This window comes from Hyperoodon ampullatus, assembly GCF_949752795.1.
Source record: "Hyperoodon ampullatus genome assembly, chromosome: 5".
Classification (NCBI taxonomy): domain Eukaryota; kingdom Metazoa; phylum Chordata; class Mammalia; order Artiodactyla; family Ziphiidae; genus Hyperoodon; species Hyperoodon ampullatus.
The window spans coordinates 77,452,323-77,466,647 of NC_136918.1; the positions used below are offsets into that span (position 1 = coordinate 77,452,323).

The 14,325-nt window shown below is 39.5% G+C and overlaps 1 protein-coding gene across 1 annotated transcript in view; it reads left to right on the top strand.

Annotated features, from left to right (window-relative positions):
- DNAJC13 (DnaJ heat shock protein family (Hsp40) member C13) overlaps positions 1-14,030 on the top strand; it is a gene marked incomplete at its 3' end in the record, with an annotated part of 106,591 nt that extends 92,561 nt beyond the window's left edge. Inside the window, exons 49-56 of the mRNA XM_079705255.1 lie at positions 213-382; positions 545-587; positions 1,195-1,368; positions 2,927-3,106; positions 3,543-3,683; positions 5,546-5,689; positions 8,177-8,276; positions 13,924-14,030. Of these exons, the coding sequence (XP_079561381.1) occupies positions 213-382; positions 545-587; positions 1,195-1,368; positions 2,927-3,106; positions 3,543-3,683; positions 5,546-5,689; positions 8,177-8,276; positions 13,924-14,030 (1,059 nt within the window). The remainder of the gene's footprint in view (positions 1-212; positions 383-544; positions 588-1,194; positions 1,369-2,926; positions 3,107-3,542; positions 3,684-5,545; positions 5,690-8,176; positions 8,277-13,923) is intronic.
- Positions 14,031-14,325: the final 295 nt, after the last annotated feature.

Genomic DNA, 14,325 nt, shown 5'->3' on the forward strand with positions numbered 1-14,325 from the left:
GTAAGTAGTAGCAGGTCCTAGTGAGTCTTGTTACCTTTGCATAAACCAAGGTTTATCTGTTCTCTCAGTCCAGAATTTTTGGATGATAGTTGTGGCCCATATCAGCCATAACACAAATTACAGCAACATTCTATCTTAGAGAAATGTAAAGCAGACCAAATATTGAGATGTTTCCAATAGGTCTTTTTTCTTTCTCAAACCTGCTCATCTAGGTTCGAATTACATTGATGAAATTTCTCCCGAGCGTTTTTATGGATGCCATGAGAGACAACCCTGAAGCTGCCGTCCATATTTTTGAAGGAACTCATGAAAATCCTGAGTTAATTTGGAATGACAGCTCCAGAGATAAAGTGTCCATGACAGTTAGAGAAATGGTGCTCGAGTAAGTCAAGAGACACACAGTAACTTAGGGCCTTCAGGTGGGGTAACCAGGCAGGCAGGCGTGCCTCACGTTGTCTGTCACCTCTCTAAGGCTTACTCTACATGCATGAAAGTGTGTCTTGTGACTGAAGTTTGATGTCCTTTCCCCTTTTTTTTTCCCAAGGCACTTTAAAAATCAGCAAGACAACCCCGATGTAAACTGGAAGGTAAAGTAAACTTTTATTCAGAGGAAGGAATTTTACATTTTACTGTAAATTTTTGTTGTTTTTTTAAATTCCTGATGAGTGAGTTTAATGCCAACCTTTTAGATACTTTGTCATTAAGAAACTTAGGTCTTCCCCTGGAAAATAAGGTTTTAAACATAAAAGTGGAATACTCACTTTCAGAGTAAGTAACTTAATCAAAGGACTTTTTCTGAATTTTGTTAAGAGAAAATAAAACTTACAATAATTTTTTTTTTTTTTTTTTTTGGTGGTACGCAGGCCTCTCACTGTTGTGGCCTCTCCCGTTGCGGAGCACAGGCTCCGGACGTGCAGGCTCAGCGGCCATGGCTCACGGGCCCAGCCGCTCCGCAGCATGTGGGATCCTCCCGGACCGGGGCATGAACCCGCGTCCCCTGCATCGGCAGGCAGACTCGCAACCACTGCGCCACCAGGGAAGCCCAAAACTTACAATAATTTTGATTTGATTATATTAATGACTATTTAAGGACTAGTTAATTTCATAACAATTTCTTTAATAGGGTTTTTATTTCTTGCTTAATGTACAACTAATGATTAGTAAGTGACTTGACTATTCTTTCTCTATTTAAAGTTGCCTGAAGATTTTGCTGTGGTGTTTGCAGAAGCAGAAGGTGAACTTGCTGTTGGAGGAGTTTTCTTGAGAATCTTTATTGCACAGCCAACTTGGGTTCTAAGAAAGCCTAGAGAATTTCTTATTGCACTACTAGAAAAGTTAACTGAGCTCCTGGAGAAGAACAATCCTCATGTAAGCTTTAGCCGTCAGCCAGTCATTTCATATAGTGTGCTAAACATGTTGATAGTGTTTCTGTTAAAACACCATCCTCATTGACCATACATTAAGAATTGGCTACCTCTTTCAATGTAGCAGCCACCCTTAAATTCACATATGCCTTGTCAAAAGTGAAACTTCTTGGTAAAAGTTGGAAGTGTGTATATTGAGAGGATTCTACTTCTAACAATTATAGTAGCTCTGAAAGGTTTCTGCCATCCCATTTCCAGTGATTGTATGGTTTTAAGGAGAAACCTAAATGTGCAGTGTAGAAACCTAGATGGAAGTGTGTCCTGCTAGGGCATGTTCTTCACTTAGCTTGCCATAGATGGCAGGAATGACTCTACTTAAAAAAATTGACAGGGGAGTCTTAACTACATAGGTGAACCCTGTACCTATGCTCAAAACCAAAGGCTAGCAGGAAAGCAGGAGTGAGTAGGAAAGTAGGCTTGGTGTGTCTTGGCAAGTCATAAACCCTGATGTAATATAAGGTTGTGTTATTTGAACTCGTATATTGAAAATAATTGAGGTACATAATTAATTAAACAAGCTGGCTATAGAGGTGATTAAGAGCCCGATCTGTGTTGTTAGATGGTCCTGGACCCCAGTACCAGCCCCACCACTGACGAGCTCTGTGGCCTGGAGTAATGCCTCCTGATTCTGCCTCAGTTACCTCATAGAAAGGTAACAGCATCTGCCCCTAAGGCTGAAGTTTTCATGAGTTTTGATAAATGTGGAGTACTTAATATAATGTTGAGTACTTAGAAATCATTAGTTACTATCATTAGCTTTGCAAGACTTTAAAAAATATTAACATTATGTCAGATATTTACATATATCTCTTTCTATAGTCACATTTTCTCTTTACTAGGATTTTTACTATATACATAGTTTGCTTAAAAAATGAGATCCTCAGAAAGGAGAAACTTGGAAACAGAAAAACGTATAACATTTTCCTTCTATATTGCTTTCTTTTTCGGTGCATCCCAGCTTCCATGTTTATTTAAGACATGTTATGTAATGGATATATATGTTTGCATATAATGGTATAAGCTACAGGTCTTTGCAATCCATTTTCCACAATAGAAAGTGCATTATGGCAGCCAGACATGTTAATTAGTAGGATTTTTAATAGAACTGGGGAAAACATTTTCGCTAGTTCTTCATTCTCCTGAATTATTGATGTTCTCTGATATTGGCATTTCTATAACATTATCTGAAAATTTCTAGTAATATCTTTTGAGAGGTGATCTCTTAATAGACATCTCTTTTATCTGCAGTAGAAATGAGATGTGGAATAGAAATGCCCAGAGAAAGGCTGCTTAGATTAATGTATCACATTCTTAAAGTCCTTTAAATTCATGCCTTTGTCAAGATGGGGAAGTTTGTTGTTCTTTTAGGATTGAGGGATCACTCTTCAAGTATCAGCACTTAGAACTTGTGGAGCCTTAGTAACACCAAATAATTACCAAGGATGTTTAGGACTTCATCAGTATTTTACAGTTTGCTTGTTTGTTTGTTTTATACCCTCCAGGGAGAAACTCTGGAAACTTTGACAATGGCAACAGTATGCCTCTTCAATGCACAGCCTCAGCTGGCTGATCAGGTCCCACCATTGGGCCATCTTCCCAAAGTTATCCAGGCGATGAATCATAGAAACAATGCCATTCCTAAGTGTGCCATTCGAGTTATTCATGCCCTGTCTGAAAACGAGGTATTGATGAATCCATTTAGTAGCTTAGAGCTCTAGAATTTATCTGTGCTCCCTCTTCCTGACTAATGTCCATTGACGTATAAATCCCCTTCCTACCACGTGCTTTAATCCATACGAGCCTCATGGTATTGTAACAATTCTGAAACTGGTTTAAATGATCTGATTAATAGGAGACTGAATTTGACTTAGTTCATTATTAAACTTGAGCTGATGGGACTTCCCTGGTGGTCCAGTGGTTAGGACTTGGCGCTTCCACTGCAGGGAACATGGGTTCAATCCCTGGTCGGGGAACTAAGGGATTTTTGGTGTGGTGCGGCCCAAAAAAAAAAAAAAAAACTTGAACTGAATTTAGGTTTTTCATATATTATTGTAGTATTTACCTTGTTACATAAAATATTGCTAGTCTACAAGTAACCTTCTCTTTTTGGGCACTTAGCTGTGTGTTCGAGCCATGGCATCTTTGGAGACCATTGGCCCACTGATAAATGGAATGAAAAAGAGACCAGATACCGTTGGTCTAGCCTGTGAAGCAATTAACCGAATGTTTCAGAAGGAGCAGAGTGAATTAGTAGCACAAGTAAGTGACTTTCTAGATTTCTATTTTAGGGAAGGCAACGTAACAGACAAACAGATTTTCACTTACTTAGCACTGATTTTGGTTTCCCTGGCTTGGCAGAGAGGTAACTTGTGAATTTTTGCATGCACAGTTTTATATTTTATACACACACACACACACACACACACACACACACACAGAGCCACATGTACATATACACACAGAAAAGGTGGGCCAGCTATCCAAAATCCTACCAGTGTCAAAGTACTTTTGTGATGTCTGAATTTTAAGTTTTGGTTATATAACTAAGCATTTATCCTTAACTTGCTTTGTAAAATTTATTTTATCCTTTTTGGAAAGATTCATTCTGTTTATTCATTCCTTTATTTCTTTTAAGTCATGTTCAGAAAACATGCCAAGGTTTTTGTAGTCCTTTTCAAAGAGACTACCCATCTAATGAAAAGAAGACTTAGTGGGTACCAATGTAGCAGACATCAAGGGAACAAAAAAACATATAATAAATTTAGAAGCCATTGAGAAAGTGATCTTTCTAAAATACAACTCTTAAAAGTGTAACTCATTCTTCACTTAAAAATCCTTCAATGGGGGCTTCCCTGGTGGCGCAGTGGTTGAGAGTCCACCTGCCGATGCAGGGGACACGGGTTCATGCCCTGGGCTGGGAGGATCCCACATGCCGCGGAGCCGCTGGGCCTGCGCATCCGGAGCCTGTGCTCCACAACGGGAGAGACCACAACAGTGAGAGGCCCACGTACCACAAAAAAAAAAAAAAAAAAAAAAAAAAATCCTTCAGTGATTTCCCATTACTTGCCAGATGACAAAGTGACATTTGACATCCTTAGCCTGAATACAAGGCCCTGCATCCTTATTATCTGGCCCTCCTATTTCCCAGCCCCTTTTCCTCTCACATCTCTCCCCATCCACCCCCACTTCTATCCCTGTTCCTTGTTCAGGCAGGTTAGAAGTACTGAGTACATTTCAAGGAGATAATTGGATGCTCTGAGGTTCAAACTTATAATTGGCTAGGAGAGTTGTTGTATTGGAAAGAACATGAGTTAGTTCTACCACTTGATGGCTCTGTGACCTCAGGCATGATATTTACCCTTACAGTACTCATCTGTAAAATAAAGTTATGACTTCTCACAGGGTTGTTCCAAGAATAATATCTGTAAAAAAGAGGTAGACTTACTTAGTTACTTCCACCTATTTCCTTTGAATTTCAGAGTGGGCAGTGAAAATTGTGTGGTAGCAGAGTATTACTTAGCTTTTGTTAGGCTGATAGAAAATGTATGGTGAATGCAAAGGTTGATGTTTTAAGAAAATGTGAAAAAAAACTAATATACTGCCAATATTGTTGCCCATCAGTATACGTCCTTAGAGGAAGCAGACCAGTATACTTGCTGAAGCTCAGGTTCTGTACTTTATAGGTCCAGACACAGATTCCATTACTGTCTAGCTCTGTGACTGTCAACATGTTTCATCCTCCATGCGTTGATTTTTCCATCGGCAATATTATAGTTGTGCCTACATCATTAGGTGTTGGGAGGATTAAGTAAAATAATCAGCGTATAGCATTTAAAATAGTTGATGGAACAGAATAAAATCTCATTAAGTAAAAATGTCATTATTATTAGATACCCTCACCCCCAAAATTCTGCATCTGGCATTAAAATAAAATAAAGCAGAGTGTCCTCTTCCAGATATGGTTCTGGGGGTGAAATTATTTCCTCAGTGGATGGCTTACATTATTTAAAGTGTATATATTTGTGTGTGTCTATATACATATATATATATATACACACACACAGACACATACATATATACACACACGTACACACATATGTATACTTAATATTCTCTTTTAGGCCCTGAAAGCAGATTTGGTCCCATACCTCTTAAAATTACTTGAAGGCATTGGCCTTGAAAATCTGGACAGCCCAGCAGCCACAAAGGCTCAGATTGTTAAAGCTCTCAAGGCAATGACTCGAAGCCTGCAGCATGGAGAACAGGTGAGTCTACACAGAGGTAACTTTGATCTGCCGATTACAAGGCATTTTCAAAGCCAGGTGTCTTGGCCATTGGAGATCTGTGCACCTCAGCTCAGGTTCCACCTACAGGTGTGGTTCTTGACCGTAACTGGAGCAGATCCCAAGACCAGGAATGGACTAGCACAGCTGCCTCATAAAACACAAACTATATACTCAAATAGTCACCGGGAGGATTCTTTCTCTGGATAGTGGTAGCATGTTGCACATTCTTCAGCATAGAAGAATACTCAGCATTTAGTTGCCGGTTAAGATTAACTTTCAGTTCTAGGAGTTACTGTGGAATAGTGATAACCGCATTCATTAACCATCCCATAATACCATTTTAAAAGATACAGAACATCATTTTAGTTTCATCTCCTTCCGTTATTAGCACTTACAAAGTGTTGGCTTCCTTTTTGTTGTAACTTAGATTCTATTAATGTGTTTCAGCCGCATGCATATGCTGAGTTCAAAACAGTTCAGTAATTTAATTTTCCTCATTGGTTTTATTCTTAATGTTGCTTCTGAAAAGTTCCTCATTCAGTATTATTATGTAGCCCTATCTAGTAACGCTCTCTTTTTTTAAGTTGAGGTGAAATTTACATAACATAAAATTAACCATTTTAAATTGAACAATTTACTGATATTTAGTGCATTAACAATGTTGTGTAACCACCACTTTATCTAGTTCCCAAAACTCTGTACCAATTAAGTAGTTATTTCCCATTTCTTCTTTCCCTCAGCTTCTGGCAGTCACCACTCTGTTTTCTAGGAATTCACCAATTCTGGACATTTCACATAAATGGAATCATACAATATGTGACCTTCTGTGTCTGGCTTCTGTCACTTAGCATGTTTTCAAGGTTAATCTGCGTTATAGTGTGTTTCAACACTTCATTCCTTTTTAAGGCTGAATAATGTTCCATTGTGTGTATATGCCACGATTTGTTTACCCATTCATCTGTTCATAGATGTTTGGACTATTTCTACCTACTAATGTTCTTCTGTAGGTTTAAATTGACTTAAAAGCTCTCCTTTAGTGAATCCAATGCGTTTGTATGTTCCAACTAAAGAAACATTTTTTATGCTGTTGTCCCTCCTAGCAGTATTATCATTTGAACTATTTAAGGTGATAATAAAGAAGAGAGACAGCACGTGCTGCTGCAGTCGTTAACTATATGTTGAATAAAGTTACCTGTGGGTGTTCTGAATGCCAAGCAAAGGCACGCCTGTGTACCACGCACTGGCAATTGTCCTCCCCTCCGGATTTCTGTTGATGAGGATTAGCAGAGCAACTTTGACACCCACCTTCCACTCCCAGGGGGAGGAAAGAATTATGATAGTCTCCAAAATAGGAACTTTAGCACCTTCACAACTAATCACTTCCACCATTGCTTCTCTCCAAGGTTGGGACAAAGAGTCTTTTGGACTCACACAGTCACCATGTATATCTCTACTTTAATGCTTACCACTAAGTTATCTGGCATTGTCTGTCTCCCCTGCTAAACTGTAGGCACTTCAGGGACAGAGAAAGTCTTTCTCATCTTTGTGTCCACTGTGCATCCCACATATGAGGTGCTCAATAAATATTTGATCTGAACTTTGATATGCGAAAGATATCCTCTACATTGGAATTTACTAAACTTTTTTTTAATCTATGTCACAGAAAGAAACGTGTCTTCCATCTTAGTCCAATACACATTTACACACATGTTATTTATACTCGTGTGTATATATATCACAGAACAATTTTGCCCATTTTACATGTGATACTCTGATGCTTTCTATATTAATCTATTTTATTTTCTCAAGCATGTTGATCACAACTGTCTTAATAGATTTCTTAAACTTCTAACAGGTCACATCCATAGTTTGAAAAAGTACTTTAAACTGTAGCTTGAGGGACTTCCCTGGAGGTCCAGCAGTTAAGACTCCGCACTCCCAATGCAGGGGGCCCGGATTTGATCCCTGGTCAGAGAACCCGAATGCCGCAACTAAGAGCCTGAATGCCACAATGAAGATCCCACATGTCGCAACTAAGACCCAGTGCAGCCAAATAAATAAATAGATGTTAAAAAAAAAAAAAGAAAAGTTGTAGCTTGAGTTTTGCAGTAGCTCCTCCCCAAACCCCTTCCTCAGGAATACTTCATGAACCCACACCACACTGTCAGCCAGTTGTTACTGTCACAAGAACATCTTCGTGCCCAAATTACATACAGGTCAGTAAGTTCAAACAGTAGAGTCCAAGTTTAGAGGGAAGATTGATTTAGGGACTTCTTTGCGTCTGGCTTAATGAGATGTGCCTGGTGTAGAGTGTCTGATGAATGTGAGGTCTTGGTTCATCTTTGATTCTTTCCTCAGCTGGCCTCTTCCTTTCGTTCTGGAAGTTTGCCTTTTCTCTTTAATTTCATCTACCAACATCTAACACTTAGTTTGTTTAAGTTCAAAGAGTTTGTTTTACTTCCCTAGGTGAATGAAATCCTGTCTCGTTCTTCAGTCTGGAGTGCCTTCAAAGATCAGAAACATGACTTGTTTATTTCTGAGTCACAACCAGCAGGATACCTCACAGGTAAACCACACCCAATTCTCTTCCCTAAGACACATGGCAGAAGCCGCTTGGACCTTTCTTTTGCCCTGTCTAGACTAAAAATGGCATTGAGAGGGTTTTCCTAGGTTCCTAGCTACCTGTCTTGGAGATGCTGTGGGCATGCAGTGGATCTCTGGTTCTAGCCCAGACAGCATGCGAACTGCTGTGGTGTTGAATGTGTGCTGACTGCAACGCGGACTCTGCTTAGTTTTGACAGTAAATCCATGGTGTCATATGTTGTATTTGGAGTATGGCTGTATTAAAATGTTTATCCTGAACATGTAAAAAAAGAGTAGAGAAATATCTACTCAGCAATATCAGTATCAGAAACATGATAGCATCGTTTCATTCTGTCAGAATACTAGGTTGAAGTTCCAAATGTGCATACTCACATGTGAAATATTTTTTCTTCGAAGTTACCAGTGATTAATCTGAAGTTTTACTAAATATTTAGTGTTTATCTTTTCATGGGAGGAAATACGTGGGTATCATAAAGGAAAGGATGTTTTATTGCCTAGGGATCAGAAGCTAATACACTTCAGAAGCTTGGGACATTTGTCCATTTGACAGACTTATTTTAGCATAGTAATTTTGGAATACTTGTTTTCATATTGGCTTCTGTTTAAAAAGAAAGTCACAGAATTCTATTGCTAAATGCTGAAAATGAAATATAGTCTTTGGTATAAAAGTTTTTAGTTTGAAATTAACCTTAGGAATATTAAGTGGTTCTTGCGGACTGCCTGAAATTATAGTATTTTTTTTTTTTTTTTTTTTTAGTTTCTGCTTTATAACAAAGTGAATCAGTCATACATATACATCTGTTCCCACATCCCTTCCCTCATGCATCTCCCTCCCTCCCACCCTCCCCATCCCACCCCTCCAGACAGTCAAATTATAGTATTTTTAAAATGTCAGCCTGCGTCCTCCTCTAACCAGAGATGATGTAGGTAAATTGAGAGAAAAAATTAATTACCCAGCGTTTCTCACACCAGTGTAACTGTTTTAATAATCCTGATCGCTAGTATAGCAATATATAAGTCCTGAAGACCAAATCTTGAATATTCAGAAGTGAGGACTTTGAAGAAAGTTTTACATGGTTTTAATTTTAGACGTGGTTGTGACATTACTGTTTTTTCCTCCACTGTGACCTCTTTAATATTAATCCACTAAAATTTATAATCAGACTTCTAGAATTTATGAACATGTGGTGCATGTGTGTACATTAAGAGTAGAGTGCCGTGGGTTTCCCTTCTACCTTTCCCATCCCCTGCCCTATGATTTCTATGGAGAGAAATACCTAGAATATGGTCTTAGTCTCTTCCATATCTCTTTCAAATTCGGGGTAAAGCTGTAGCTTCTAAGTAGGAGTATGTTCTTATAGACACACTAAAAACTTTACCTCTTTAGACTCTTTTCCCAAAAAGTTTACACAATACCACCTTTTCATGGTATTATATTCATTACTTTGTATGTAAGAATGGTATGATTGGAAAATTTGCCATATTTTTTCTAGCTGAGAGTAAACTTATTTAAAATTTGACCTTGAAGAATAGGAAGATGTAGATTACAAGCAGGGACAGGAAGGCCTCTTCTAATTCTTTTTGTTCTTGAGTGTACTTCACATTCATTACATTCACTGACTTGACTGGATGGAATAAAAGACTGCAGGTGATCCTTGACGTACTAACAGCTGTGGATCAAAAGGTCTGTCGTTAGAATACAGAAGAGAGAAGGATTTATCTTCAGAGACCTAGAGTTTTTTAGAAATCACTTGGTCCTCACCCCCACCCAGATTCCCTAATAACTATAGGAAAAGTTCAGGGAGCCAAAAGGTTTCTGTCTGTGCCTTTCCTTTTACTTGGATCCCTGGAGTGGCTTCTGAATGAGTTATGAGAAGCAGCTTTGGGCTGCTGAAGGTTAGGGACATAAAAAGGCTGGGGTTTATAAATTTCTTCACATCCTTGGTCTGGCTCAAGGGGCAGCAAGTTCCATATAAAGCCATCGAGGGGTAGGTGGTATAAATCCTAGCCTGGAAAGGGCCTGGAGTTTTACTGTGGCCATTCTGAAGGTCATTGTTGAAGCCCAAGGGCACATAAGTTGATGTAAGACAATCTGGACTAGCTCTGAGCTGTGTTGGCCCCCACATTGTCCAGTTCTTAGCACATCATCAGTCTGGGATGTTCTTTTGTTGTGAAAGTACTACCGGTTGAACCGATGTATATTTATCGCTTGGATTGCCAAATGTTTTCTATTTTGTGTTTGAGCTTTTCCGTTGAATTGTGTGTCATTCTTTGATAAAAGGGGCTAGTACTTCTAATAATGATAAAATCCCATTATGTGGAACTCCATGGAATGTATACAGTGTTGTGTTGAATTGGAATTTTAAATTTACCCCACCCTGCGTTCAGGCTTGAGAAGATTCAGTTGTACCAGCCTCTGTCTAATCAATTTGCAAATGAAATAAGGTGCTGTGAGAAAATAAGTCATCACCAGCCTTTTCTTCCGATAAGTCGATTTTGTTTAAGAGATGGGGACAGATAAAGGAAAGTTAATTACTACTTCAAAATAAGATGGGAATGACTAATCACATTTATAATTTTCTTCTTCTTGGCTGCTGAGCAAATGTCACTCAGTCACATGTTCAGGATTTGGGGTAAAAATTAAAATGTCCTAGGCAGGATTACTCAGTGTTGATAAATTGAGATGAGACCGACCCTCTAGCCTGGCATATTGTTTTGTTTTATGATAAATGTTCATCTAAAAGTGCCTCAATGGGACTTTACCCATGGTGCAGTCAAGCTGTAACTGCTCATTGTGCAGGACCTTGGGTTACTTAGCCATTTATTTTGTTTTAGAAGAGCTTGGTGCTAACAAGCTCAAAGCCCTATAAAAATAATTTCAGCAGTGAAAATCCTCAGATTTCCTCACCTAGAAAATCAATAGAGAAAGAAGGAACAATAGGGAAAGAAAGAGAAGTGGGCCAAGGCAAAGATGCTTTTAGGAGCTAGAATTGGAGCTGAAGAACTTTGTACTATATACTTATTTACTTCTATTTAATTAGAGGCATGTGAAATAGTTAACTTGTTTTCCTAAGGTCATCAAAGGGAGCAAGGATGCATTTCTTGGGCCTCTCATCAAACTGGTCCATTAGTTCTTTGCAAAGTTGGATTTTATTACCTTTTGGTTTTCTTTTTACACGTGTCCAAGACTATACAATGGGAGCCATGTTAGGAAAGATTCCCTAAGGTAAGTGTCAGTTTATTGTAGGACATTGCTGCTAAGACAGGGCTTCTTTTTTCCCCCCCACTGAGAATCCATGTTCATTTTCACCAAAGGCCATGCTCCTTCCACTACTCCATCATGGCAGCCAATTCCATTCTGTGGGATTCTTGGTTTTCACATCCCTCTTAAGTCCAGCTGCCTTACACAGTGTGCCATGTGCCCCGTTTCTGGCAGCCCCTACTCTTTCCTGCCATGTTTCTCTGGAGAATACAGTGTCGTATCCTAGCAGACTGTAGCTTCCAGCCCCTAGAAACCAGACATGTCTGGAAGAGGCCAGGGGTGTGAGGGAGAGAGCATCTCAGACTTCATTTAGAGAAATACCAGGAATTGACTTGTCTTTCCTAAAGAGGCAAATGGTGGGGATAGAATTTGGTCTCTTCTGGATAATCCTTCTAGGCCCGTCACTCACAATTTAGATTTTAGCCCAGAGGTTCCCAAACTTTCTCAGTTCACAGTGCCTTACTATCTTAGTCATTTTTTTTTCTTTATCTACCCCTAGGCCAAAAGAAATGCTTAATGATTAAGTTTATTAAGTAGTTATATCTAAACAACTTGCGAGTAGTTGTTTGTATGGTATCCAACAGATGTCACTTGTCTCTCAAATTTAAAATAGCCCGTGGTGTCCCATGTGAATTTTCCTGGGGTGCCTCAGCATGTAGTCTGAAAACCACATCCTTAGTCCTTTCTCTATATGTAGCATTCATGATTTGGTCTCATAATCTATTCAGTTGATGTGAACTAAGTTGAGCCCACATCAGAAGTGCTCAGGAACTGTACTAATCTGGAGTGTTTAGGGGTTTATTCTTAAGGGTTGCATCCTTGGCGTGTTCCGTAGCAATCTTGCTGCTGCCTGAAGTTCAGAGTGGCAGGTTGGTGGGAAGTGATGTAACCGTGTGGCGCTATTGCTCTGAACCGCTGTCGGGGGGTATGGTCTCTTTCCTGAGCAGTCTGTGGAAGGCCTGGTGTCCTGATTGGTGGAAAGCAGGGGTTGATAGATGCAGGCCCACCTTGCCTTAAAAAAGGGAAAATCCTTTTTCTAGGTTTTCTAAGTTCCCGGGCACTCCAGGTGGCAAGCGGCACCTCACGTGAGCTGAGTTGTCTCTGGCCGCCGTGTAACCACGTGCTGCATACACAGTGTCTGCTTTCTTCACGTCCTCAGTACAAATGCTCATGAGGTTAAAAAGATGAATCTGAATTGTCCCCCTTTTGTCCTGCTTCAGTCCCTGTTATACCTTAGCCTTCATCAAACTGCTCTGCTGTTTGCACTTCCTTATGACTTCCCTTGCTGCTTATGTTTCTTTTTTCCCCTCAGGTGTCTCTCCTTCCCTTCTAACTGGCAGCAGTCCCCTTCACCTCAGGAGCGGGCTTTAGATCCGCTCTGCCAGGCAGCTTGCTAACTTCTGTGTAGCTCTCTGAAGCAGGTAGAGAACCATTTTGCTAAATGCATGCCGCTTCCACTGCCTTTCTAGTCCTAACCCTTCAATGTTCCTTAGCTGTTTGCCTTGTTTCCTATGATCTCAGCTAAAAGTATTGTTCAATATGCAGTATTATGCTACAGTATGGTGTCTCTTGCAAGTACTCTGTACAGTTGTGCAGTGATTCTGAGCTGTAATTAAATGTCTCTTCAGTTCATGATAAACTAGAGGGCTAAAGCCATTATATGCTCATAAGCCACATCTTCATAAATGCTGGCATAGATAATGGCACTTTTGTGCACTAGAGATTGTTAGAATCAAGACATAAAACTAAAGTATTGATACCTTTTCCATAGCACTCTTATTTTTACCTATGAGCGATGTCCAGAGCTTGCGTTATCTTTCTCAGAGACCTTGGTGTAGCAACCCTTGTTCATTTGGTGTTACTTGTTATAGTAGCATTTCTTTGCACCAAATGAAAATAGGTTATCTCGAATGTGGATAGAAGTGTTTTTTGTTGGGAATTCATCACGTATGACTTTCGAATGGACTGACCCAAGTACAGAGTTTCTTTCCTGTGTTCCCATTTTTTCTCATTTGACATTAGCTATATCCTTCAGCGTCCAGGATTTTTTGAAAGATTGAACTTCCCAGATGTGAGAAGGGAAATTTTTTCATATTTCCACACCGGTGTTACTGTCCAGCATAAGTTTTGAAATGATTTTTAACTTTGTCATATAGTAAAGGCAAACCATGAAAATGGTGCTGTGTAGCTGTTTTAAAGGTTTCGTTGTACGCTTAGGTAATCCTAATAGATTGTATCAGTTCCTTGTGATGGGGCGCTTGACCTGGTTCTGACACTTTTATAAAGGTCAGTGTTCTCACATGACTCTGCTCTTTAGAAGGTGTGTATTTTCCTTTCTCTCTTGCAGGACCTGGAGTTGCTGGCTACCTTACTGCAGGGACATCGTCATCAGTCATGTCTAACCTGCCGCCTCCCGTAGACCATGAGGCAGGTGACCTTGGCTATCAGGCTTGAAACTTTCTTGAGAGACAATAAACACTGAAAGGCCAGTGCCCCATCCACATTCCTCCAGCTGATACGTTGAAGAAAACTCTTAACTGCCTTTCTCCTGGTTTCATGACAGTGTTATTCTTTTTTCTATAAGTATATTTTTATTTAGGAAAAAAGTCAGTGATTCTAATTGTATCACGTTATAATAAAGCACTCTGTGGATCAACCTAAGCAGGTACACAAGAATTTTTTTTCTTGATGTATGTAAGCACATTTTGTTCCTTTATATCTGTTTACAAGACTGTGAATCAAAAAGACA